The 27,759-nt window shown below is 32.1% G+C and overlaps 1 protein-coding gene across 1 annotated transcript in view; it reads left to right on the top strand.

The window, feature by feature from the left end:
* The first annotated feature begins 776 nt into the window (after positions 1–776).
* The window catches only part of LOC148619859 (calcium uniporter protein, mitochondrial-like), a 69,068-nt gene continuing 42,085 nt past the window's right edge, over positions 777–27,759 (top strand). Inside the window, exons 1-2 of the mRNA XM_088580210.1 lie at positions 777–917; positions 12,293–12,347. Of these exons, the coding sequence (XP_088436336.1) occupies positions 825–917; positions 12,293–12,347 (148 nt within the window). The 5' untranslated portion in view covers positions 777–824. The remainder of the gene's footprint in view (positions 918–12,292; positions 12,348–27,759) is intronic.

Below are 27,759 nucleotides of genomic sequence, written 5' to 3'. Positions count from 1 at the left end.
TTATCTTCTTAAAAAATGCACAACAAATTTTATAAATTTGTTTTAGCTGTACGAAGAACTACAAGCAATATTGCTTCAAAATCTGAACTAGGTAGTTTACATTTGGACTCATTCATAAAAATATTAGAAAAAACTCTCTTGACGTTGTTTCCTCTACTCAGGCAAGGACGCGCATTTTTTTCTGAATGAAAAATTCAACGAAGAGGGTGAACACGTATATACTTAGTATAGCTTTGCATCATCTATTAGAAATGCATTTCAACTAGACAAAACTGATTTTGAACACCCTGAAAAGTGTTATAATGAAATCAAGTCTAATAAAAGTTAAAGATAAAAGAAAGGGGTTATTAAAGAAAAAATATGAAGAACTCTTGATACACCACTAAATTATATCTTGATAACAAACTAAAACAGATATTCAACCATCAGAATACTTAAAAATTCAGAAAAAAGCAATGACAAAGTTTCGCAGTAGTGATCATTATCTAGAAATAGAACTTGGTAGGTATAAAAACATGCCCCGTGAGCAGGGACGTTGCAAAAACAATGTCTTAGACGACGAGAAACATTTCTTTTCTTTCCATTTCAATTACCAAATGAACTGACTTTTTGAATCTGATGTCTGATAGATGCTAATAATTGAACCAGCTTGACTCTTCCAATATATTATTTCATATCTTATATTCTGATATATGGATAGATTGTCCGTTATTGTTGATTTTCTAAAGCAACCTCTGAAGTTGCGAAAATAAGCTTGAATTCCGGAGATTTCATAATGTCCGTGATTATATCCGATTTTAGTCACGGAATGCACAAACTTTGCGATGGCTTCCCGAGGACTTTCACTGGTTGTCAGGCGAGTTTTTCTTCACCACAAGAAACAGACAAAGTTTTCTTCTTCACAAAGATTCCAGCAGGTATATATCACTGATTTGCAACCCTTAATGCTACCATTTTCTCCCCGGAATTCATATATAACCGGTCATTGTCATAACGCACAGTGTGACACTTTTGAAAACTATTGTCTTAAAAGTTAAATGTAAAGTATACAAGAGTTATATATTAACTTTGTAACGCGTGAATTTCGTTCTAATAAGTTGACACTCGAAATAAATTACAGTCCTCAATCGCGATTTCATTTGACAATAGGTAGATATTCAATCTATGACTAATACAACACTGCCAACCAAGCCTGTGACGGGTTGTGTAAAAATTGTAAAAATTTACAGAATTTTTAATACAGATATCTAATTGCAAAAGGAACTTTTTTTCTTTCTTTTTGATTAACTTAAATGAGTTGTGACATACTTTGCAGGTCAAATTGTAAATATATACATGTTATATGCATAAATGTAAAACATACAAGTTGAAGGTCTCATTATGCATTGTACACGGACAAGTCATGTATATGTACCACATTTTCATTGGTTTCATATATTAAAACTGTTAGCATTCTTAAACAATGATGCAAAAATAAAAAAAAGCCTTTGTTTGATCAAATTTCTTTTAAACTAATTTATTATTTTATTAGTAAGTGGTTAAAATCTTAATTATATTCTTGATAATGTATTTGATATTATAATTGTGATTAAATGGTATTCATAATTGAATACTTAAAAAAAAACCCATGGCTTTCAGTTTATTGTCAATGCATTTAAGAAATATCAGAATGGTTTTGCAATTTTATGGGAAAAAATAATTGTAATAAGATTTGGTATGGTGAATATGTCATAGAGACAACAACCCCATGGGGATGAAAATTATCAACTTAAGGCAACCCATGGGTCTTCAATGAATGACAAGGTAAGCCTGATACCCCAGGGCAAACAGCAGCTGGCCCCAAAACAGCATTATGCATGGGTATAGCAAAATAGTTGCCCCTATATACTCCAGCAACATAAAAGTAAACTGAAAGTGAAAACGAAACAAGACATATAGAGGTAAGAAATTCCTGATTTGGAACAGGTGCAAAAAGTGTTGCAGGGTTAAAATATTATTGTACTTGTATAAGGAAGCAAATGTGAAAAAAAAAAAAAAATAAACAGCAACGGTTGATTCCATCTCATTCTTGTTCAGTTCAGTCACTGCATGTAGTGAACAGATAGAAGTATTTGCTTATGCACATGTATTAACACTTGTATCAGCCACTGCAGAAAATACTCTTTCTTGATTTTTTGTACTGAATTCTTCCTTAACTAAAAGATTATTGACGTCAATTAAAACTAGCATCAAAAGGCCAATTTGAGTAAAGTGTCAATTGCGAAGTCAAGTACTGGTACTGATTTTATTTTTATCTGGAACTAGAAATTTTCAGACAAAAAGTATGGAATATATGTACAAATCTATCTGCTAAACATACATAGTATTTTGTCTTTCATTTTATACTAATTTGTACCGTGGACCATATATATGTATCAACATAGATTCCAGGCTAAATATAATTAAGCATCTACATGTACCATTTGTAATTGCTATCTGTTAGGAAATAAGTTTGTTATATATACAGATCTGGTTAAAATCAGCAATCAATTGTAAAACTAATTGAGTTCTGTGATTAATATAATTGATAAAGTAATATTATTGTATTTATCAGCAAAACTATAATAATACAATGTATATATTAAACTTTTTTTTAAGATTTAGATTTTGTGGTCAAATTGTTTCATACTTGCCAAAACATTTTGAAACTGAAATTCTCCAAGTCTCCAGTGTTTCTAAGGGGAGGCTAAATTTTTCTCAGTTTAATGGATCTTACAGAAAAAAATATACTAATAAAGTTTTTGGTCTTGCTACATGTGCACTGAGCTGTTCACTAAATTACTTATACCATGAAAAGATCAAGTTGTAAAACATGTATGATAGTCACTATTTTACCATATATGTACATGTACAAAAGTGTACGAAATGTATACAGTAATACATGTACCAAAGCATTTTGGTTTTGCACACTACATTTCACTCTACCAAGATCTTGCCCCTCAGTCAGTGGCTCCAATACATAAAAACTACCTGTCATATCTTGAGTATTGACATTTACATGTACACATGCTGTTTATAAAAGCCCATCAAACAAGGAAGAAAACAAGGTTTTAAGGACAAATATAGACTTTAATCTCAAAGAAAAATACACATACATGTATCTAGATAGTCTCTGCTGATACAGAATGCAGTGATTACAGAACATGTATATGTATACAGGAAGATTTAGAAACTTAATAATTGTAAATCTCCTTGATGTACATGTGCATGTATACATGTATGAGAGTTAAAAAAAATTGCTGAGTTAGTCTGAGTGACTTACAATACAGAAAGAGACTTACAATGTACCGTGACTGATCACTGACATGGTGGTACACCACTCTGTTAGTGGTAACCCACAATTTGTTTATACAAATAGATAGTTCCTATTTTTTAATGGTAGGCAATGACCAACATCTTTCAAAAAGAATTTGCAAGAAACCTTAAGTAATAATAATGTTATTGACTACCACACTAAGAGTGGTGTACCACTGTGTCAGTGATCAGTCACAGTATGTCTCTTTCTGTACTGTATATAACAAGACTGATGTACCAAATGCATGTGTTTTAAGTGCCATTTAGAAATCAACCAATTCCAAGCATGTTCATTGTAATGTCATTAGGAATAAAAAAAAAAAAACTAATCTGCAATTAATTTTGATAGGTACATGTATTCAAATTCAATTCAGTTGTTTATCATACAGCTGTATATCCTTATACTGATCATGATATAATTGATGAACTGGTCAAGTATATAAGTACAGTGTAGATTAAACTATATTAAGATCAAAGTAAAGGATCTAAGCCATCCAATAGAGTGCTTAAAGTTTTTCCTTTCAATTGAGCAATTTAAAAGAAAATTATATTTTTTTGTGTGTGTACTTGTTACATGCACATACATTGTACATGTATATTTGATGCAATGTGCAATTTGTATTTTGAAATTAGTGTTTCAGCTTATAATTTTTTATTCAGATTTTTTTTTATCAATTATGCCTTAAAAAGATATTTCATAGGAACCAGAATATATCAATATACAAATCTGGTCATGGTATAAACTAAGCCTTCCATAATGAAAGTTTTGGGAGTAGTTAGATTGAAAGCAAAAGTTCTGAAACTGTTCTCTAGTGAAATTAACACTAATCAGTTTTACAGATGAAGTACATGTACATGTATCTTTTGTTTGATGGAAGGTCCAGATCCTTCTGTATATGTTACATGTACATGAACATCAAACATACATGTAAATGCCATAGGTTTCTTTCATGATAGAGTACATGTAACTCATAGACCATGGACCCCCTCTGCAGTTAAGTAAATTGCACTACTTCTGAAAATAGGTGCAAACTGAATTCTTGCAAAAGTAGAAATTGTCAGCATATATGCCTATTTTACTTAGAGAGTTTAGTTGTAAAATACACAGCTTCATTATACTTAAAATTTGAGGCCATGATTCTGTTGCCATAAAACCCAAAAGTTTTGATGTAAAAAAATATTTTTTAAAACTTTGTACCACATTTTTAAGACCCTCACCACTTGTTTCAGGCCAACCTAATATTTATTTTTACATGTTTCTAAACCTGCTTCAAGGTACATTATTGTACATGCAATCAGAAAACAGACAGTTTACAACTTCATAACTGTATATTTACACTGTAAAGGTCTTTTAAGTATAAGAGGCCACTTCAAAATAACTCTGTAAGTACTGCATGAATGTGCTGATTGATGTTTTTTTTTCAAGTTCATGGTTGAAAAATAACTCTGTAAGTACTGCATGAATGTGCTGATTGATGTTTTTTCAAGTTCATGGTTGAACAATACTGAACTAGCCATTTAAATACTTAGGCCAATCAAAAAAAATTTCTTTGTTCTCAAGATTTCTCATATGTCACCATTTAATTGTGTGTCATTACTATATTTTTTGCTGTACCACTGCAAAAAAAAAATAAAAAAAGCATCTTTCTTGTTACTTTTATTGCTATGAGCATTGTTCAATATAATAGTACTATGGCCAATACTTAAGTTTAGCAAAATGTCTCCTTTTCAAATTGATTTCCATGAAAAATTACAGAAAACCAAAAAAAATACTTGAAATGGCCTCATATATGGTATTTATTTTTCCATTTTATCATTGAACTCAGGTGGGGGAGTAATCACATATCTTGTGTGTTTATGATATACTAGGCTGCATTTAAAACTGGCTGGTTTTAAATCGATATTTCAGGGTGAAGAATAAGACGCGTCACAACAAAATACACACTGTGATGTAATTTGAGTTTTAAAATGACATTTTAAACCTTACTGACGTTTTTCTTTTCACTGAGAGCGATTTAAATTATTGATTTGTAAATTAACATGCATGTACTTGTACCTTTTAGAAACTTTTGCATTATTTATTCCTATTAATTTGAGATAAAGAATGAAAAATGTATTGTATGCATTATACTTGCCTAGAATACCTTATTGATTTTACTATTTTGTAATTAATCAAATAACATTAACTTAAAAGATCCTTAACTTTTGTTAAAAGGGATAATTACATTGTATTTAATGGAAAACAAGTTTTCTCTGCCTTGTTTTTATGATTGATATATTCTCATGGACTGTAAGTTGTTCAATATAAGGTCTCACTAAATAAAAATCTTGTCACTGAAAGTATGTGGGGGATGAAGGGGACGGGGGCTTCATATTTGGACTCCTCCTTTGATCTTTTTATGATAGCATTAATATCTAAAGTATGAAGTAATGGTTCACATACCTGTAATATTACATGTAATACATGTTACAATTTGAACTTTCAACTCACTGCAGGGTCTGACACTAACTGTGGTGCAATATTCCTGTGCCTACCTTATTTTAGGGAGGACAACCATGAAATTTAAATTGGTAGTCCTTTGTGCTTCCTAAATTAATTCTTAAAATTATAGTAGTCTTAAGGAGAGGACTGGAAACAATTTTGATGACCACTTAAATTATCTACCAAATAGTCCTGTGGGCTACCTAGCTAGAAAAGTTGGTGTCTAACCCTATGTAGCACTAACTGATATCCAATTTCATGGAGCTGACTGTTTATAGGTGATCAAAGTCGTATCTGCTGACCATTGTGTTAAAACCATTAGGATTGCATTTCTCAATCGGTTTTTGATCAGATTATCACATCTTTGTTTTACACTGATGCATTATTGTAGTTCAGTTTTCTGAGGTTTATAAAATAAACATTAGTGGTTAGAATTATAAATTGAAATAGGGAGGACTCTCTTTTTGTGTACATATACGTGTATGCAGCTAAATTGTAGGCATATATCTAAAATCTTCAAAATGATGTCTGTATGTGCTAAATATTTTTACGGGATGGATCAGTTGTGAAATAAATTCCCTGAAATTTAGGACCTTGTAATCTAAAGCATTTTGATGTTTCTCATTTCCGAGTTGCTCATTTACTTTTGTTACTTTGTATGTATGATTTTAGTTACTTTATGTTCTTTGTTGTGTATGTCTGTTTTCCATGTCTAGTTTTTGTCCCTGGATTACATTCTTTTGATTACCGCTATGGCCTTGGTTCCCTTGATTACTCTTTCAATGATCAGTGCATTTGATATAGGATTTTACCAGGCAATTTGATGGGGATAGAGTGTCAGCAACATCCAATATATGTAGATGCTCTGAATAGCTCAAAATTATTCAGTCAGAAGTGTCATCTTTCTGAAATGATGTAAGCAGTTAAGAAATGATTGTTTGAACATATTTCAGTGGGTTGAGACATCTGCAATGTAACAACATAGTACTGAATTATGAACAAAGTCAAAGTTATTTAAGTACAAATGGCCATATCCCTCATAGGCTAAGCCTAAAATCATGTTATATGCTGAATATTACATAAGGTATAAAATACAGGGTAAACAATATATGGTATAAATAATCATTTATAATGCATATACAAAAATGTAAACAAACTGTAATTTTATCTAAACATATTATGTAAGGTATGTAATGTGTTCCTTTCAGTTACCATGAAAGTTCTCTTTGTGGGTACCAATTTTTCATGGTTTAAGGAAAAGATGTCAGTTCATATATTCCTGAATTTGTGGATTTGATTTCTCTTACAAATAAATGGGAAATTTCCTTTTTCATTGGGAGCTTATTTTCATGGTATACAAAACTCATGAAACCATGAAAATTGATACCCCACAAACGAAAATACTTTCACAGTATTTGGCATGTTTCTGTTTCCCTATTCAGATTATTTCCAGAATTTCTACTGTCTGTCACTAAACTCTTTATCCTCCAGAATTCCAGGAATGTAACACAAAAGAAATGTTTTATTCCTTATAATACAGTTTTTACAGTGTCCTTCATCCTTGTTTTAAGTTATTTTAAATTATACATGATGTCATTAGTCTAAATTGAACTTTGTTGCAATATTCTGAATATTGAAATTGCTTTCACATAAATTTATATGCCAGTACATATTGAAAGTAAAATCAACGTAGAGTCCAGCCAAGTGACTTTATTTTTTCATAAAATCATTTTAATACTCTATTTTTGTTGTTGTGAACCTTTATTGGCATTTGCTTTTATAACGATCATTGGTACGAGACTCATAGGAATTGTCAAAGATGATGAAACAGCATCATTGTCGACCTAACAATTCTATAACTTTATGTCCCTACATACATATACTACAGATATTGACTTGTATAGGTGAACAACTGTGATGTATATAATTATGTGCTTAATGATGATTTTAACAATAACACAAACTGGTTTATTCAATCTATTTCTGTGAATATAATTTGATATAAAAGTTATGGTTTATTTACTAGCAATCAATAAACTGTCTGTTATTTTCATTATTCATAGAAATGCCTGCATTACTTTATCAATTATTAAGGTATTTTTTTGCTTTTTTTCCTCACAGTCAAGTGTTTTGCTTATCAAAAATATCATTGGCAACATGGAATAAAGTTTTTTTTTTCTTTCATCAGTTATTACTTTCTGTGACCTTAGTTAGTATCAAGGTGTTAAAATATCCCATAAAGAAAGCCATATACATGTACATGTAGTAGACAATTTATTTTTACACAGATTTTTGTGCAGCATTTTGATTGTACAGTGAAACAAACCCCTTTTGGATTATAAAACTTACATTTGGTTAAGGCAGGTGTTCAAATATACAGGTTCTAAATACACTTAAACTGACATAATAGGACTTCAAAAGTTGTTTGTTTTAGACAGGTTTTGATATATTTTTTAAACTTTTAAAAACTGTACACTGGAGATATGGGGAAATGGACCAGTGTGTGTTCCTGGTATACTAAGGCAAATGATAAAATTTCTTTCTCATTGTTCAAAGTTTTTTTTTCCTTTTACATATGTGTAGTTTTCTGGAAATGCAAATGAGTGTGTATCTCTCTGGCCCAGGTTAGAAAGCTAGTCTTCTTGGATATTGGTTGCGAACTTCTAGTAATGCTGATGTATTGTACAATATACAGGCATATTTTATCAGTTATGTCTTCACTGTATCAGCATCTCTGATAGATTATATTTTGCACCAATCCATTCTGTAAATCTTGGCACCATTACTGATACTAATTACTTGTTTTCTGATGCATACATGTACATGTAAATGTTTTAAGTCCGTGTGATGAAGCTTATGCCATTGATTGATTGATTGAAGGTTAGCATCCATTGACATATATGTCATACATTTCATGATGGGGGGATTAATAAGTTTTTATTCCCCACCACACGAAGTGGTAAGGTATTATGTGATACCCTTCAAAAAGTTGCGTGTCTGTCTGTTTCCCCCCATGGTTTCCAGATGGTAACTTGAAAACTAATTAATGAATATTTTTAAAACTTTGTACAGTTGTTAAGTAGCATAAAATACAAGTTAAGTTCAATTTTCAGCAAAATCAAAAGGGAAGTTTTCGAGTCATGCCATTTTGAAAATTTTGCCGTCTCCCTTTTATCACAATTATATGTCATAGTACTTCTATATATCAAAATGAGATATATCATGGACCATTAGGGTGGATTACCCACGTTTCCTTACCCCATTAAACCATATATCATGAACCGTTACGGTGGATTACCCACCTTTCCTTACCCCACTAAACCATCATTTAAATTTCAGTGCACTTCTTCTACCCTTTCATATTGTGAATAGATACTTGTTTAAATCCTATTTATATGTGTATGTACGTGGTTTTTGAACAACTTCCTTAATTAACAGTTAAAATGTAAGATGTGTCTAATACAAGCATTAGGATCTTATTGAAACTTCATAGAAAATAAAAGTAATCTAATAAGTTCAAATTTGAGCAAAAAGGAAATAAAAAAAAATATTAGTGTGCTTCAGGTGTTTGCTCAGCATTGATATATACTTACTGTCTACTTATAAGGTAAATTTAATTGAAATTTGTAAAGGATAAATGTTTGTCCTCAGGTGATTGTACTTGTCTTCTACAATACAGGCAAGGTGGTATATGCTGTTTTCACTCATCAACCATGACACTGAGGCCTGGGCCTCATAAAGAATCTCAAATTGAGATTTTCCTTAAATGCTTTAGTTCTACATATTTTCAATTTCAGGTGATTTGATTGGTTGAAATTTAAGTTTCACAGTTCGTAGTAAAAATGGACAATTTTATTTTCACAGAATATAATTTTAGCAATCTCGAAATAAACATTATATTTCATGAGGAGGAATAAATCTAAATTTTGAGGGTAACTATTCATTTGTTTTTATTTCACATCTTGACATGTACCATGATTATAGCAAAAATTAAATCACCATGAAAATATTAAACCAGTTCTACAGTAACTTGTAAGAATGTCTCCTCAATATTATGGTACAATGTAGGCTTGAGGAACTCGAATTTTTCTTGTCTTTTACCTACTATGATAATGGTATATAGGAAAGATATATACTGTTATTGTGTCAAGTATTTTTCTGAATTTAATATCCTGGTGATAAGCATACATCTTACATATATCAGAACTGTCATAAAATATCACATTTCTAAACCCACTGTGACAAGTGGAAAAACAAACCCAAATGAGCTATATTGTATTTGAACATATTTTGTCAAGTTCATTTGGTACAGTGGAAACAAATAGATGGAGATGACTGCATCCAATAACTTGTGATAATATGGTTAACTTCAAACATTATTTTTGATGACATCATTTCTGTGATATCTCTATTAACTCACTATATGGTGTTTATCAACCATTAACATTTCCTGCATTTAAGTACCATTCTGTGTAAGAATCAGGCAGTGTACATCATTTTTCTCAATTTGGTCTTTTTTTTGCCCCAGATATATTCAATACATCTAGTTAACAACTGAAAAGCTGTTTAAATTTATCCTGAAGCATCTGTGACATTGATATTTTTAACTGGTAATTTAGGGGAAAAGTGTGGGAAAATTTTCCCGCCACTTTCCATAATGCATGTCAACTAAATTTGACCTATCGGTATCATATAAAGGCAAACTTTACAAACACTTTGATGGTTAGTTAGTACATGTCTGGTTTGCTTGTCTTCAAAATTTCTTTGGTATTGTAGAAGAATGTGACATTTGAAGCATAGTTTATGATACTGAAAAATTCATATCATGAAAAATATGAATGCAGTACCATTAAATTGAGTATCTTTAGTTTAGTATTAGATGGTTTCTCAAATTCTTAATTTTTATTGTACAAACTTCAACTCAGTGCTAAAAAATGGGTGTCAGTCAGGTGTCAGTCTATGTGCTCTTTATTCCAACTTGCATTGAAATCTTTGTTGACATTTTTTTATATGACAGCAAAAAATATCTAGGCCAGCTTATATATTTTTGATGTGTTTCAATAGATGGCTTCGTTACTTAGTTTGAATTTAAATTTTGTACCAACATTTTGCCCGTTGATCCATAAAAATTTGTAAAAAATTCATTGAAAATTCATTATGTAACAGATTTTGATCAATCTGATATTAAGGATGTGTTTTGATGCGCTTTAGACGAAGTTCAGAAGTGGTTAAGAGTTGTTTCCCTTATCAATTTTGAATTATTCAGGTTTTTTGTCCGTGGCAAATAGATCCATTTCCAAAGTATCACTTATTGAAATGAATATCATAGTAGGACAAGGAAACACTGTTTCTTCAATTTGTATAAAGTATAGCTATAATGATTTCTAGGCATCAATTCTACTCATGACTTATGTCATCATTATAGGCCCATTGAAGCTGAAAATTGCCCTTAAAAGTTACAGGAATTTATTAAGAATACTAAAAAATCAATATCTTTAACATTAAAAATGACCCTTTTGAAAAAAAAAATCTTTGTGACTACTTCCTAGAAAAGATATGAATAAATCATAAAAACTTTTATTCAAGACTTTGAACCATGGCAGAACAAGTCTATAACAGCTGAATGTTCCTCTTTGAAGATGTTATTAATGTTATAATAGCCTATGTCTGGCTTGTGTCCTTGTGCACTTTGTATCCACTATAAATACAGAATTGTATAATTTCAATACAAGGATTTGTATCATGGTAGCAATTCTGTTCACAATTTAAAAGAGATTGATGATTCATTATCTAAGTGTTATGTTCAGAGATACATTAGTTACTAAAAGCTTGACTGTGATTCTTTCAATAAAGTTATGTAACTTGACTTAATAATGAGATCTAACTGCCAAAACATTAGCATTTTTTTGTTGTGCTATGGGTGCATAATTGGATAAGATAAACACTGATAATTAGAGACGTGGGAAGATGCCCACAAGACAATTTTTGACCTTGACCATCGCTATAAAACTGATGAAAAAAATGCAGGTGAGAAATTATACAGTCAAAAATACAGAGTGCATTCAAAATTTACAAGTTGAAAATGGCCATAAATCCTGAACAGAACAAGTTGAAATGGGCCATAATTCTTGAATGGTAAATTAGGTACACAATATTATAGAACTTGGACTGTATTTTTGATCCAATTCATTATGTTACAGTTCAAAAAAATGAATCTTGTACGTACGTTTATTTATCATCAGGAGACCCTTAGTGTGACCAATAAGCTGATAGACGAACATATGGATCACTTTATTCCCATCTACCTTTCAAACAGATGGACAGACATTAGAATCACTATTTTCTCCCCAACTTTTAAGCAGGAGTATAGAAAAGTGCAGTGTCCAGTTTTGAAAAAAATACTTGAAGGTATAACAAAGAAAATAATGTACATATATGAGATATAAGCTAATAATTTCTGTTTTTTTTCTATTTCAGTTTGAGCCTTTATGTCCATGTAGTCTATACTGCACCACAGCTCTTTATCAAAGTGGTATGTAATCTACCAATTTTAAACCATGAGTTTATTTGGTTCTTGTACGAAATGGATAACTGTACTCTGCAATTAAATTAGCTTGAGCTTTTTGTATGATGAAAATTTAGTATAAAAAAGACTTGCACAGAAAAAACAAATACATTTAAAATTTTTTTTCTTAAGTGTTACACCCTCAATTTTGGTAAAATAAAAAGACTTCATGTATTTCCCAATGGAAAAAAGTTAGATTTTCTTCCTCAGCCTTGAAACAAAAGTCACTATACATTAGTGCTTCAAATTTTGACTCAAGTCTAGGCAGTTTAACCATTTGATAAGAGAGGATTACTGCTTGATGTTTTAAACTTTTGCCTTCATTTTATTTCTGAAAGATCTCTTCAGATACAAAAGTTGAACTTTTCAGTTGACACCTCAGAGCAACTGGGATGTGTGCCCCAGGTGGTGGAATGGGGTACCCCTGGCATGTTACATGCTGGGGTTGTCAGGCTATAATATGGAAAACCTGACAACAAACCATAGTGGTGCACCATGTTGGGAAAGATACCACATTCCTCTCACGTTAAAGAACCCTGCTGTGGTATTTGATAGGAGTTGGAACCTTTGCACTCTGTCACAGGAGGCTAAATTGCCTGACCTTACCCATCCCTCCCTTTTATCTTGTGGCAATCAAAATTTGTCGACCCTATTATCCTTGTGTCCCATCCCTTTTTTCATTTCATCTTCATTTTATCATCCCTTTCATGTTCATCGCCTGAATATAGCTGAAATATTGCTGCTCGGGTGTTAAACCCCAACAATCAATCAATCAGTTGACACCTTTTGACACCAAATTTCTAAGCAGTTATAGTACATGTATTTGATGTATGCAAAGTTTGGCATATAGGTATAAACATTCAGTGCAACCATTTGGTTGTGTATTTTATATTTCTCAAGTGTGGATCCAAGGACAAAATTGCTGGGCAACTCCCCCCCAACCCCACAACAATTTTTGAAAAAATGTTTGCCTGAAATCTTGATTTTATCCCTTAATTTTCTTTGGCTTGCTCTGCTCAGCATTTAATACTGTTCACACACCCAAGCCATGAATCTTGGTTCTGCCCCTGTTTATTTTTATTACTTATGTCTGTCGAAGATTTAAAATTTTGATTTTAAGAACAATTGCACAATCAGTTGACAGGTGTAAAATTTGTGAATGATTTGAAAAATAGTTACCTCTTGCTACACTTAAAAATTAGATCATGGTCATGTTTTAAGTTGCTTCTTTTGTTATTATTAAAAGTTCAAACTATTTTCTACAGGTCAAGAGGAGGGTATGTATTAAGACAGTATGTTTTAAACATGAAAATGTTTGCATTTTAAGCAGTTGTGATCATGTTAACAAGCTTTTTTCAGTAAACAAAATAATTAAGCACAGCACTTGAGTTCTGACTACAAGATCAATTTTTGTATAAGATATACAAAGTGTATGTTTTTTTTTCAATGAAAATGAAAAAAAAATTAAAAGGTTGAATAATTTAATTGCAACATACTAAAATTATTGACCTTTGAATTGTTACCCTCCCCCTGCACCTTAAGCCAATCCACACAGTTTAATTTGTTGTACATGTATATGATTTGTCTAATTTGACATTGTACTGTGTATACATGCTAACTACACAACTTATATTTTTTCGTCATTGTGATTTGTCGTACTACTAATTCATTTAGGACTTCATGTGGGTAACCTTTCGGAGTAAATAATCAAATATGAATGCATTGGTTCACTTCAAGTTCAATTTAACATGTAGCAAACAAATTGTAGTGTGTGTACCGCATATACCTCAAAAATCAAATAATGTTTTATTAAAGTATTAAAATCACTTACAACAACAAATCACGCAGTATGTACCAGGCTTAAGATCTAAAAATAATTCTGTATTTCCTTTGGTTTTTTGTAGGTACAGTGTTTTTCGCCTTTTTTTTCAGTCTTCAGTAAGTAGACCCACTTTACTAGAAATGGAGAGACTGAAAAATTATTAAGAGTTAAAAATTGTTTATACTGTCAAACATTATGAGCAATTCTTCCAAAAAAATTAGAAGAGGAAATAAAGTCATATTGCATAAATTCTTTACTCAGTAAAATGGTTCCAACCAACAAAAAATATACCATATAGGAGTAATATTTGCTGGGTGGTAATTTTTGTGTATTTTCGCAGTCTGTCTAAAAACACCAAAATAAATTCTCCAAAATATTTACTCTGGGCTTAAAGTACTTAGTTTACCTCTTATCATCTGCCAAAATTAGAAACACCAAATTTTGTATTTTTGTATACCTTTTTGATTTGAGAAGAGCCAAATTTTATATCCGTGAAAATAATCCACCCTATGGTATCATATCTAAGCACTAGTAAATCTCTACAATTTATAATCTAAAGTATTTATATTATTTGTTTCACAATCTGTTAATAAGACATTTATGTCTCTCATTATCTCCTTAAATATTATATCATTATCTGTGTAAGAGGAAATTATTCCTTATTCCACTTTTCTTTGGAGTTAAAACTATAAAGACTTGATTTTTCTACCAACTCTAAACTTAAGTCTATCACATTTTTCTTAATGGGAGAAGTTATGAGATATATGGATTGTAAGTGTTTTTTTACACCAGAAATTTTATTGGTTGTCCTTTAATTCCTTGGAGTAAATGTTGTCTGTGAAAAAGATTATTAGTTAACCTCTAGAAATTCATCATTTTGTCTGGCAGAAGCACTTATATGGATGGTTACAGCGCATACAACGATGATGTTCAGGGGAAAGATTTGGTTTTTTTCCTTTAATAAATGGCAATCTCTTGATTTAAGAAAAATTTGTGGTCGTACAAGCACAAATTTCTTTTGTCTTCTAGAAATGACTTCTGTAATATATTAAATAATCATGAAAAAAAGTGATAGTGAGATGACTTAGTTTACTTTCGTAAGTGAAAGATAATACATGTATAAGTATCATTGTTCTGTTTAGTGTGTAAATACTTTTTCATTGGCTATTAATATTCCCCCCCCCCTTTTCCACATTTCTTGAAAGCACAACTCCTCTTAATCCGCTCGGCCAGCACTCCACAGTTCAGTTTCGCACTTTTGGCTAGGGATGAAAAATGACATAAATGGAAACCGGTGGTTGCTATAGTGATTAAAAATGAAGAATCTATTGTTGATAAAACATTTTTTGAAAAAAGGGGACTTTTAAAAGTATTTTGCAATGTTTTATATATTTTCAATGTTGGAGGAGCTTTTTTTCAATGACAATTTGACTTCATTGTGGAAAATGAAAGTAAGTCAATTTCTTACCATGCTAAATTTAATAAGTAGATTACAAAGTGAAATAGCTCAAAATCTAACCGGCGATGCCCTTATGAGGAAGGGGTTTTCGAAGGAAAAAGTTTGAACAGTTTCAGGGGATGAAATAAAAATTTCAGATATTTTGCGGGAAATTTGATATTTCTAAACCTGATTTTATGAACTTTTTTTGCAAATTTTCGCATATTTTTGCATGGTTTCTATGGTAACCCTATATGCTGTTGGTAATTTATTTCCTGAAGGCCTTGGCTTGAGCTATTTCTGGGTACATAGATTTACAGATGCTTGACAATTTTTTGAAGTGATAAAGGTTACAAAGCACCAGATTACAAGACCAAAATTAGGTAGTTCTACTGTGGAGTGCTGGCTTAAAGGGAGCTGCCTGTACCCCTACACATTTAAAAAATTGCTTTACATCTTAGAAACTAGTGTTTTTATGCTATGCTTTGATACAAGGGTTAAAAAAATGTAACTTATGGTATGGACCTATGTTGTTGTTAGCTAAGAAGTCCCTAGCAACCAATTCTGCAGATTTTTTGCAAAGTTAACAGAACAATCATTGAACTGATTCATGTTTGAATATGGCTCTTGCCATCACAAAGAATGAAATATATTTTTAAAAGCTAAATATTTGCACAGGTTACATGTAAAATAGTTAACCGGGCAACTTTTAAGTGAACAATAAGCAAAGGTTTAATAACCTTAGACCTGGAGTGGACTTTTTAGTATTTGGTTTTCAGTTCATTCAGATTTCTGTGATTTTTCATGCGATGAGCTTCAAATGCACTATTTTGGCATAAAACCTGTGTTAAAAGCTTACGAAACCCCAAATTTAGGGTTTATAAGTACATATGGGTTGTGATTTCGTATGTTTTAAGTGGAAATTTTTATTTAAAAGATGAATTATAGCAAAACAGTGAAATGCATATCTGCATTTAGGTATAAGGAAAATTCTCCACTAATGAAGAGGAGATAGCGTAGTATGAGGATGCCTCTAAAATTGTTATCAGTTGTCCAATTATGATAAATTTGGTATCATTTTACTCGTAAGAAGGTAAGCTTTCAAGAAATAACTAGAAAATTACAATATTTAATATTGCATTCTGCTTAAAGGGAGCTGCCTATACCCCTACACATTTAAAAAATTGCTTTACTTCTTAGAAACTAGTGTTTTTATGCTATGCTTTGATACAAGGGTTAAAAAAATGTAACTTATGGTATGGACCTATGTTGTTGTTAGCTAAGAAGTCCCTAGCAACCAATTATGCAGATTTTTTGCAAAGTTAACAGAACAATCATTGAACTGATTCATGTTTGAATATGGCTCTTGCCATCACAAAGAATGAAATATATTTTTAAAAGCTAAATATTTGCACAGGTTACATGTAAAATAGTTAACCAGGCAACTTTTAAGTGCACAATAAGCAAAGGTTTAACAACCTTAGACCTGGAGTAGGCTTTTTAGTATTTGGTTTTCAGTTCATTCAGATTTCTGTGATTTTTCATGCCATGAGCTTTATATGCACTATTTTGGCATAAAACCTGTGTTAAAAGCTTACAAAACCCCAAATTTAGGGTTTATAAGTACATATGGGTTGTGATTTTGTATGTTTTAAGTGGAAATTTTCATTTAAAAGATGAATTATAGCAAAACAGTGAAATGCATATCTGCATTTAGGTATAAGGAAAATTCTCCACTAATGAAGAGGAGATAGCGTAGTATGAGGATGCCTCTAAAATTGTTATCAATTGTCCAATAATGATAAATTTGGTATCATTTTACTTGTAAAAAGGTAAGCTTTCAAGAAATAACTAGAAAATTACAATATTTAATATTGCATTCTGTTTAAGCCAGCACTCCACAGTTTAGTTTCGCACATTTGGCTAGGGATGAAAAATGACATAAATGGAAACTGGTGGTTGCTATAGTGATTAAAAATGAAGAATCTATTGTTGATAAAACATTTTCTGAAAAAGGGGACTTTTAAAAGTATTTTGCAATGTTTTATATATTTTCAATGTTGAAGGGGCTTTTTTTCAATGACAATTTGACTTCATTGTGAAAGTGAAAGTAAGTCAATTTTTAACATGCTAAATTTAATAAGTGGATTACAAAGTGAAATAGCTCAAAATCTAACCGGCGATGCCCATATGAGGAAGAGGTTTTCGAAGGAAAAAGTTTGAACAGTTTCAAGGGATGAAATAAAAATTTCAGATATTTTGCGGGAAATTTGATATTTCTAAACCTGATTTTATGAACTTTTTTTGCAAATTTTCGCATATTTTTGCATGGTTTCTATGGTAACCCTATTTGCTGTGGGTAATTTTTTTCCAGAAAATTTTTACTGCATCCTGAAGGCCTTGGCTTGAGCTATTTCTAGGTATATAGATTTACAGATGCTTGACAATTTTTTAAAGTGATAAAGGTTACAAAGAATCAGATTACAAGACCAAAATTAGACAGTTCTACAATACTGTGGAGTGCTGGCTCAAGGAATTTGGATAAAATTTTATAGGAAGGTTGGGTATCATATAAAGGAATATAATTACTGTTGGACAACTGGAAAGGGAGATAACTGAAAATAAGGTTTTAAAAGTGCAACTTCTTCTAAACCACTCAAAGGATTTTGATGAAATTTTATAGGAAGATTGGGCATCAAATACGGATTTGCATGCAGGAATATGATTACTGTTAGATGACTCCAAAGGGAGATAATCCAAAAAGTGTTTTACATTCTGGTACACCATTTGGAGCCTGGGGTACTCTCTTTGTGAGCTTGCTCACAGTTTTTCTAGTTTGTTTATTTTCATGGGAGTTTATGGTAATTCTTGATTCGCAGATTTATACACATTACTAACATATGTGTCACTGGTTTAAGAGAAATGTTCAATTAACTACTTCATTCATGTTTGTTTTATCATCCTTTTCATGTTCATCGCCTGAATATAGCTGAAATATTGCTGCTCAGGCATTAAACCCCAATAATCAATCAATTAATCAATCAATTAACTATTAATATTAAAATGACTGATTTGGACCCTAAGCCACAAAAAATTGTCACCCTCAGAAAACCAGACACCCCCTTTTCCATGGATTTGAGATATTATGATACACAATTTGAATTTTCAGTCACCAGCACCTATCAAAATACACCATATCAATTTAGTATTACAATATGGCAGAGTGCATAGCGAAGCATTAAAATGACTTTATATTTGTCATTATCTTCTGTCACAGTGCTGTAGGAGCTTGCTAAAACCATAAACAAGAATCTTTATTAATGATTTATTGATTTTATGAATAATTAACAAGTTTTCTTGATGTTTTGAATTGTTTTAATTGAAAGAATAGTTTTGAACATCAGATAATTGTGTGTAATAGTAGAGCACATTGCATTTGACTAAATTGCTATAAATACCAGCAGAGAATCATTCCCAAGGCTTCTGACAAGTGACTTAAAAATGAACTGTCTTCATATGTTCATATATCCTTTTGTATCTGTATATACTTTGTGGGAGGGTTAGAACAACTCCTGTATGACTGGTTACTAGGTTTTACTGAAACTTTGTAGGATGGTGTAGTTCTACATGTGTACATGTACTTTAATCATCTCGCACAGCCATCTTGATATTGACAAAGTTTCCAGGTGTTAGTTAACTTCAGGGAGTAGAGTTGGTCTTCTCTTGATAAAGTTACCAGAACCCAATGAACTGCCTTTGAAAGTGAAAGGAAATTTTAACTTTTTATTAGATAAAATATTTAAATTTCCTCATCAGCTGTCCAGTTAACTTCTTAAGGTAAATTAAACCTAATACACAAAGCATTATTTTCTGTCATCATGCAAAAACCTTATACAGAAGTATGTATGTTCAATGAGTAAATAGTTTTTGAAAAGATGCCAAAAAAAATATTAAAAAAAAGAATTTTTGTGATAAACCAATATATGATAAAATTACATTAATTTTATATGATAAATTGCATTAATTTTATAAATCCTCTTTCAAGGGGGAGATACAGTGTATGTTCCATATGAATGTATGAGTTCAGTGACCCCAATTTTCTTTTTGAAATATGAAATATGTCAGGTGGGTGTTCTTTATACAAATTTTAAAGAGGTTTTACCCACCAGTTTTTTTTTGCTCACCTGGACTGAAAGGCCATGTGAGCTATACTCATCACTTAGAGTCTGTTATCATTGTCGTTGTTGTCATTTGTTGTCCTAATTTAACTTTTCTTAAAAATCTTCTCCTCTGAAACCACAGAACTTCTTGTAGTCATGGTTCTTGAAAGTGATAAAATGTTCAGTATTTGAATATTTATTTTTTGTACAAATTTCAGAAAAAATTGTTGACTCTCCATTAAGTTAGTGCTCTTGAAAGTGTCATTTTTAGCTCACCTGGCTGAAGGCCCTGTGATCTATTGCCATTACTTGGCTTCCATTGATGTCGTCGATGTCGTTGTTAGTTGTCATGAACAATTTTTCAAACTCTTCTCCACTGACACTACATGACCAACTGGAACCATGGAAAGGTACATGAGATAACCATCCAGGAAGTCTTAGTCAAATAAAACAGACAAGAGAGTACAATTTGTCTGCTATAGTCATTGGCAGTTGTAACGTGTACCTGCTGTAGTCATTGGCAGTTGTAACCTGTACCTGCTGTAGTCATTGGCAATAGTAGCCTGAACCTGCTGTGTTCACCGGCAATAGTAGCCTGTACCTGCTGTGTTCACTGGCAGTAGTAGCCTGTACCTGCTGTGTTCACTGGCAGTAGTAACCGGTACCTGCTGTGTTCACTGGCAGTAGTAAACCTGCACTTGCTGTATTCACTGGCAGTAGTAGCCTGTACCTGCTGTGTTCACTGGCAATAGTAGCCTGTACCTGCTGTGTTCACTGGCAGTAGTAACCTGTACCTGCTGTGTTCACTGGCAGTAGTAGCCTGTACCTGCTGTGTTCACTGGCAGTAGTAGTATGTACCTGCTGTGTTCACTGGCAGTAGTAACCTGTACCTGCTGTATTCACTGGCAGTAGTAACCTGTACCTGCTGTTTTCAATTAGTGTTTGTTTTCCCTTGGTGATACTTGATCCCATGGTTGTTGCTCTCGATTTCACTCTTATTTGTTTATTGTTCTCAGAAAACAATGAACTCTTCTAAACTACTTTTGAAAGCATTGTGATGTAAAATTGGCAGTATCTATTCCTTATCCTCTAGACTCTATTTACCCTGGTTGTTTACTCAATAGATTGAATTACCACCAGTACAAATAATTAATAAGCTCAAAAGATATTTTTACTGTGATTCAAAATCTCTTTTGATGCAGTTGTTATTGTTGATTCAGTGCTGAAACAAATTAAATAATATGTGCTAAGCCGATTCCAACCATAGAGTTCATGTAAAACAGATATTTGTTTGCCAAAGTACAACTGAGGCATATTAAATGTTGACATTCATTTTGAACAGTCAATAACAAATGTGCATTTTTATTTTTTAACTATTACCAGAATTGTCTTGTGGAAATTAAGTAACTGTCTTTGTAAGAATCATGCAAAATCTGAAAAATGTGATACACTACAAAAAAGGCTACATATTTTTATTTTTGTCATTAAGTTGTTTTATGGGTCTATACTATGAAATGTGTAATTATTCATTCAAATCTGCCTGCTCTTAATAGATAATCTACATTGAAAATCCAGTAGATTCTATTGTATTTGAGCCCCTTTACAGAGTTATCTCCCTTAATTTTGAAATCTACAGTGCATTCTATATAATTTTTATCTCCTAAGAGCATGGGTTACATGAAAAGCCACATGTTAATTTCTGTTTAATATGACATTTCAAACAAAATATCAAAAATAAAAATATGTAGGCTTTTTACCCATGAATCGCATTTTGCATGATTCTTAGCTGGAGTGCTACTTAAATTCCTTCCCAAGCTTTAATAGTAGGTGATTGTGGTTTCGATGCTTCATAAACATTTTAAAAGACCATCCAAGTAGAAACCAGGCAGATTATATAGAGAAAATTTTATCCCACCTATGTAATGATGTCAGATAAAACAAATCTATCAAAGGTGGATGACTCAGAATTAATTTTCAAAGTTCTTTAACATGTTAACTGAATTATGAACAGATAAAAGAGTGATTTCTCTTTATTTTAAAGTTTCTAGTGCATTCTATGTTATTAATTTCATTTTTTTCCCATTTTGGTTAATTGCAAACCAACGTTCATTTTTGAAGAAAACATAAGTTTATGGATGAAATTGTTTTAGATATAGAATTTGGTATGCACTAACTGCTGCCACAATGTTCCTCTCTGTAAATTGAGAATCTGTGCTTTGACTGCTATAGTTGTATACTATAATTTGGCCTTTTTGCACTTTCCTGTGTGGTTATTAAGTTACCTATTGTGTCTGCTTTTGATCAGTTGAATTGGTGTCTATTATGAATATTAATCATGTTTATGAAACAAAACACCTAGCTTTAAGACTTTTTTCTAAGTAAATTCAACCAAAACTGAATACATGTAGTTGCAATTAAGTGTCAGTCCCTGTAAGAATCAGGTAGTGGGTGAAACATGGTATGAAAAACCCTTTATTTTGATAGTGTAATTTGACTATTTGCGCTGTCAGAATCAAGGAAAACAGACAAGATTTTCCATATCATTCAGGACCACTGAGTTATAATTTCATAGAAATGCACTGAAATTGAACATTTCAAGGGCAGATAACTCTGTCAAATCCTAATTTTTCTAAGATTCTGTTGAAAAATTTCTGCGCAAAGCCAGTGTCATTCAGGGACAAGTTATGATCTTTTCAAACAGAGAAAGTATCTTTAAGTGATATTACATTGTCAGATCGGTGAGGTTTTGACATGCATGTTTCTGATTTTCCTATTTTGCCCAATTCTTACACTTACACTTAATCGATTTACTAATTTATAATTTGATATTTCATGCATTTCAGGAAGAGAACATTTTTCAATCAAAGTGATGCCGATTTGTGGTAGTACAGCACGCTGAGCTTGATTTTTAGCTCACCTTGCCAAAGGCCATGGGAGCCATTGCCATCACTTTGCGTCCGTTGTCGTCATCGTCTGTCGTCGTCATTAACAATTGTACAAAACTCTTCTCCTCTGAAACTACTTGACAAATTAGAATCAAACTTGGTATAAATGTTCCTTGGTTTGTCCTGCATAGAACTGATGTGGGGATTTTTGTTTTGTCGAAAAACATGGCCACCGTTATTAAAAATAGAACATAGGGGTCAGACTGTAGTTTTTCACAAATATCTCCTAAACCGTTAGGTTTAGCCAAATTCTTTCAGTTGCTGAAATGATCCTTATTGTAAGGCCTGAAAAAGTCTCCAGGGATAAAAGTTGTCCGACAACTCCTTGTAAGAGTTATTGCCCTTGAATGGTGAAAAATTACTAGGTGAGCGATTCAGGCTCCTTCACAGAAGCAATAGCTTGCAGATGGACTTGTCACTTTACAATTTAAAGTCTTTGGTATGACTTGGTTGGGAATCAAACCCATGACCTCCTGCTCAAGGTGAGCATGGTACCTTGAGTCCACAGCTTTGGATAAAACTTGGAATTCAACCTACCTGTGTGAATGCAAAATAGGGAAATCTCAGCCACCCAAAAAGTAAATTTTATAGTTCTCAGCTGAGTTAGTGAACTATTATATCTTATCCAAGGTTGGCAGTGGTTAGACAATCTTGCATGAACAAATCTTGCGTTTGATTCTTTTTCTCACTTCAAGTCTGTCTTCCAATTGAAAGTTTTGATTTGGAAGACCTAAATTTGATAGGTGGCCAATCAATGTGGCCAGTGATACTTCACAACCAGGCATCAATTTCACAAAAAATTGTAAGTGCAGAGTTGGTCGTAAGTAATGACGTCATAACAGAAAATAGCATTGTTACGTCATAACTTACGATCAATTTTACACTTACGCCTTTTTGTGAAATCGACGCCTGGTGTATTACATAAAAACTTCAATACAGTTGCAGGATAAACAAACTACATGGAATAATCAGTCACTGGTTACTTTGGTTAAAATTAATATTTAAAAAAAAATGTTTAAGCCCATATTGGCTGGAAGTGATTGTTCACTAATTCTTTATATGATTTTTTACAGGAAAGTGCACGTTCTTCATCAACCTGTGGTTGAGATAAGGACATTTTACACAGCTAACATTTCCTTGTCTCTTTAGTGAGAAATGTTGTTCTTTATCATAAATGTAATGTCTTCTCCATGAATTTTTTTGTATTTTTAGAACTGCAATTTTTTTTTAAAATGATGTATTACTTGCCTGTAAACAAAGCCAGTTGCATGTATACATGACTTTTCCACTGTCTGCAGCAAATACCAGTGGAATAAATCAGATGGGCTGAAAACACAATCCATTGTATGAGATAACTTTATCAGTATCAGCACAATGTAAAATACATCAATCATAGTTTTCCATTGATATTTACTTAAAATTGTGGTTAATTTCATGGGAGGATGTAGGTGTACAATTGATTGAAAACCATGCACTATCATAGAATATACCAGTATTGTAGTTCAGTGGTTTTGTTGCTCCATTGCAGTCTACTTATCCTAAGAATCATGCAAAATTCTCCCTCTAAATATATTCTCAAAGCTGGAGATTTCCCTCTCAAAATGTGCCCTAAGTCAGAGATCTCCCTCTTAAAATGTACTTGCTGAGGTATTGCGTTCTGATGTTTTTTGTTCATTGCCACTTTAATCCTAAATTTGAGTTCTATTAAATATTGAATTAGGCCTTAAATGTTTACTACAGTAATGATAGTGATTGTCTTCATCACATGTTCCTGATCAATTTGTTTTAACAAGAATTGTAGTAATATATACTGTGTAATAATGATTTTAAGATGAAAAGTTTGGGAGAAAATTCCAGTAGTGGAAGATATAAGATTCCAGCCTTTGTATGGACGCATAGGTGGGAGGTTATTGAATTAGTGATAAAATATTGTAACTTTTTTGCTAAAAGCGGAAGAATTAACACCTATGATCATTAAAATTTCCCCAAGGTATCAATTCATTCCAGACAATTTTTTTCAGTTACAATCCCCCCCCCCCAAAAAAAAAGAAAAATTACAGGTCACTTTTAAAAAGTAGTTACAAACCACTGAGGTTGCAACAAGTCATAGTGTATAGTAATTCTCATGTCTGTCAGTCTGTATTCAGCACTTTTGGATTCCTATTTGATAACTGAAGATTACTGTTACTTGATCACAATGTTGTTAATCATTAAATGCAGGTCCTGAATAATTATATAGAATACTATGAGAATACTTTAGTTCATGGGTACCATTTTCTGTGTTTTAGGGAAAATTTGTTAGTTTGTTGATTGGCAACTGTACCGTACAAATGTATTGTAAATTAACTTTTTGGAGGGAACCAAAGTTTCTGGGTTTACCAAATGCATGAAAACCACTAAAATTAATACCCCTTGAACAATAATACATTGACAGTATTGCATTTACTAGTAAAGGAGTTATAGCCCTTTTGAAGCAGAGTCTGTTTGAATGGTCAATCACCCTGAAAAGCATGAAATATCTCTCATAGGATCAATCAATCTATTTATTATCAGTTGTGAATTAATGAATTTGTTTCACAATTTGGATCTATTTTTTTATTCCAGTCATATTATCAACATTCTATTTGCTTAAAATAGGTAAAAATGAAATGCCAACAAAGCTGAGAATCATGTCAGGTTGATAGACTACCTGTCTGAATGCTAATTTAGCTGTCATTGTCCTTGAATGCATTTCATGATCAGTTGAAGATTACCATTATTATGAATCAGAGAGCTGAAAAACTAATACATTGTACATCAAAAAGCCCTATCAATATCAGTACAATCCGATAAAATATCAATCATGTATTCCCTTTGTTAATCTATCTTACAATGTACGTTACTGCTCAGAATGGTATAATATATGGTGCTAATGGCAATTCTTCTTTTCACTTTAATCAAAACTGCATTGTACTATTGTAGTGGTATAGAATGAGTTGTATGGTAAAATTCTGGGGAGGAATGTTATAATTGGAAGATGTCTGTCTTTTACCCTCTCCATTACTGCTCAGAATGGTACAATAGATGGTGCTAATGGTATTTCATTCTTTTCACTTTAATCAAAACTTCAATACAGTGTACTATTGTAATAGTATATAAGTTGTTGTGTGGTTAAAATGTTGGGCATGTTGTGAGATGTCTTTTTCATTGTAAAGCTTCATTGGGAGAAGGTTATTCTCCTTGGTATGATATATAGAATATGTTGTGGCAGAAAGTATTACCAGTAATTATTTGTTCGGATACTGTATGTAGTATCCAACAACACTCCATACCACATTCTTTTTCGATGACCTTTTTGACCAGCTAATCAGGTTTCAGCTTTCATGATTGTGAAAGCATTGTTAAAGGGAGCATCAAAGGTTCTGAAAAGAGAGATAGAGTGTTGTTAGTTCCTGCATGCAGTGATGGTAGGTTGAGATTGACTTTTGGTTCTTTTATGACAAAACAACCTCAAATATCCAACATTGTTGTATAATTAACAAAAATGTAAGAAAAGACCCAACTATTTAGTAAATTAACTTGTCCCATTTTGCAGTATATCAAGCAAAGTTCAACTTTGACAGTTTGTAGCAAAGAAAGAGTTCAACTCTACCAGTTTGAAGTGAAGATGGAAGAAAGAGCTCAACTCTGCCAGTTCGAAGTGAAGATAGAAGAAAGAGCTTAACTCTGCCAGTTTGAAGTGAAGATAGGAGAAAGAGGTCAACTCTGCCAGTTTAAAATGAAGATAGAAGAAAGAGCTCAACTCTGCCAGTTTGAAGTAAAGAAAGAGCTCAACTCTGCCAGTTTGAAGTGAAGAAAGAGCTCAACGCTGCCAGTTTGAAGTGAAGATAGAAGAAAGAGGTCAACTCTGCCAGTAAATGGCAAATCACAATAGTAACTGCATATTCAAGTTTGGAATTGTTTTCCACTTCTATGGTTCATTCTTATGGAGAAGTTTATTAGAGAATTCCAGACATTCCTTTCAGCAAGGGAAATAGTTATAGAATTTCTTTATGATGGAAAAAACACTTTGGGCAATACATTTACAAAAGCCATGCTACTTAGTTGACTGAAGAATCTATTGATGTATGGAATGGTATTATTAGTGTGAAAAGGGAAATGAACTGTTTGTTGTGAGTAACTAATGAAGCTAGAAGTTTCTATCATTTTAATGAATGGGGCTTATTTCAAGCTGTAGTAGGAGTTTGGGGAGTGGAGATTTGCTTGATGAAGAAAAGTCTAAATTAGATTCAACTGAACATTAGAGACTAATACAAAATGTACTTCATAACCTGTCTAAACTGAACCCCTATTTTAATGAAGATATGTGGGAATTAAACAGGTGGTTGCTTTATAGATGGTTTTTTCATATGTTGAAAGAAATTGCATTTTGATCTCTTTTAAGACTGAGTAAGACTGGTTTATTTGTATACGCCTGCCTGTCCATTCATTTATTGTATACACATTGTGCAATAAATCAAATATAGGCAAAAAATACTGTGAGCATCAATGAAAATGCTGCCACCAATTTTTATGAAGCCTTGGTAAGTTCTTTCTATGAAGTGAGCTCCCTTTTGACCTTTTCCATAAATTTCCTAATATTAAGGAGGTAGACCTAGGGTAAGGGACATACCTCATGAAATCAATGATATGTTTGTATTGGATTCAATTTCACCAATGTCTAACAATACAAACATTCCAATTATTTGTAAGAGTTGTGTCCCTTACCGTAGGTCTACCTCCTTAAGTGCTCTGTTAGGGCATGGATTTGCAAATTTTTAATTTGATATTTATTTTTTTTAATTCCTTCATAGCTTTAGGTAGAGAAAAAATATAGAAAAATTGCAAAAAAATTGATTTGTTATTTACTTAATGTTAGTTTAATAACAAATAGCTGGATTTACATTGAATTGACATGATGTTCATGTGATGAATCTGAAAATTATTTCTCACTGAGCTTTTCAAAGGAAATTTCATGTAAAATTCGCATGATTTC

This window comes from Perna viridis, chromosome 4 (genome assembly GCF_037379345.1).
Source record: "Perna viridis isolate PV_CMFRI_1.1 ecotype Kerala chromosome 4, ASM3737934v1, whole genome shotgun sequence".
NCBI lineage: Eukaryota > Metazoa > Mollusca > Bivalvia > Mytilida > Mytilidae > Perna > Perna viridis.
The sequence above is the reverse complement of the archived record's forward strand: the minus strand, read 5'-3'. Positions and strand labels throughout refer to the sequence as shown.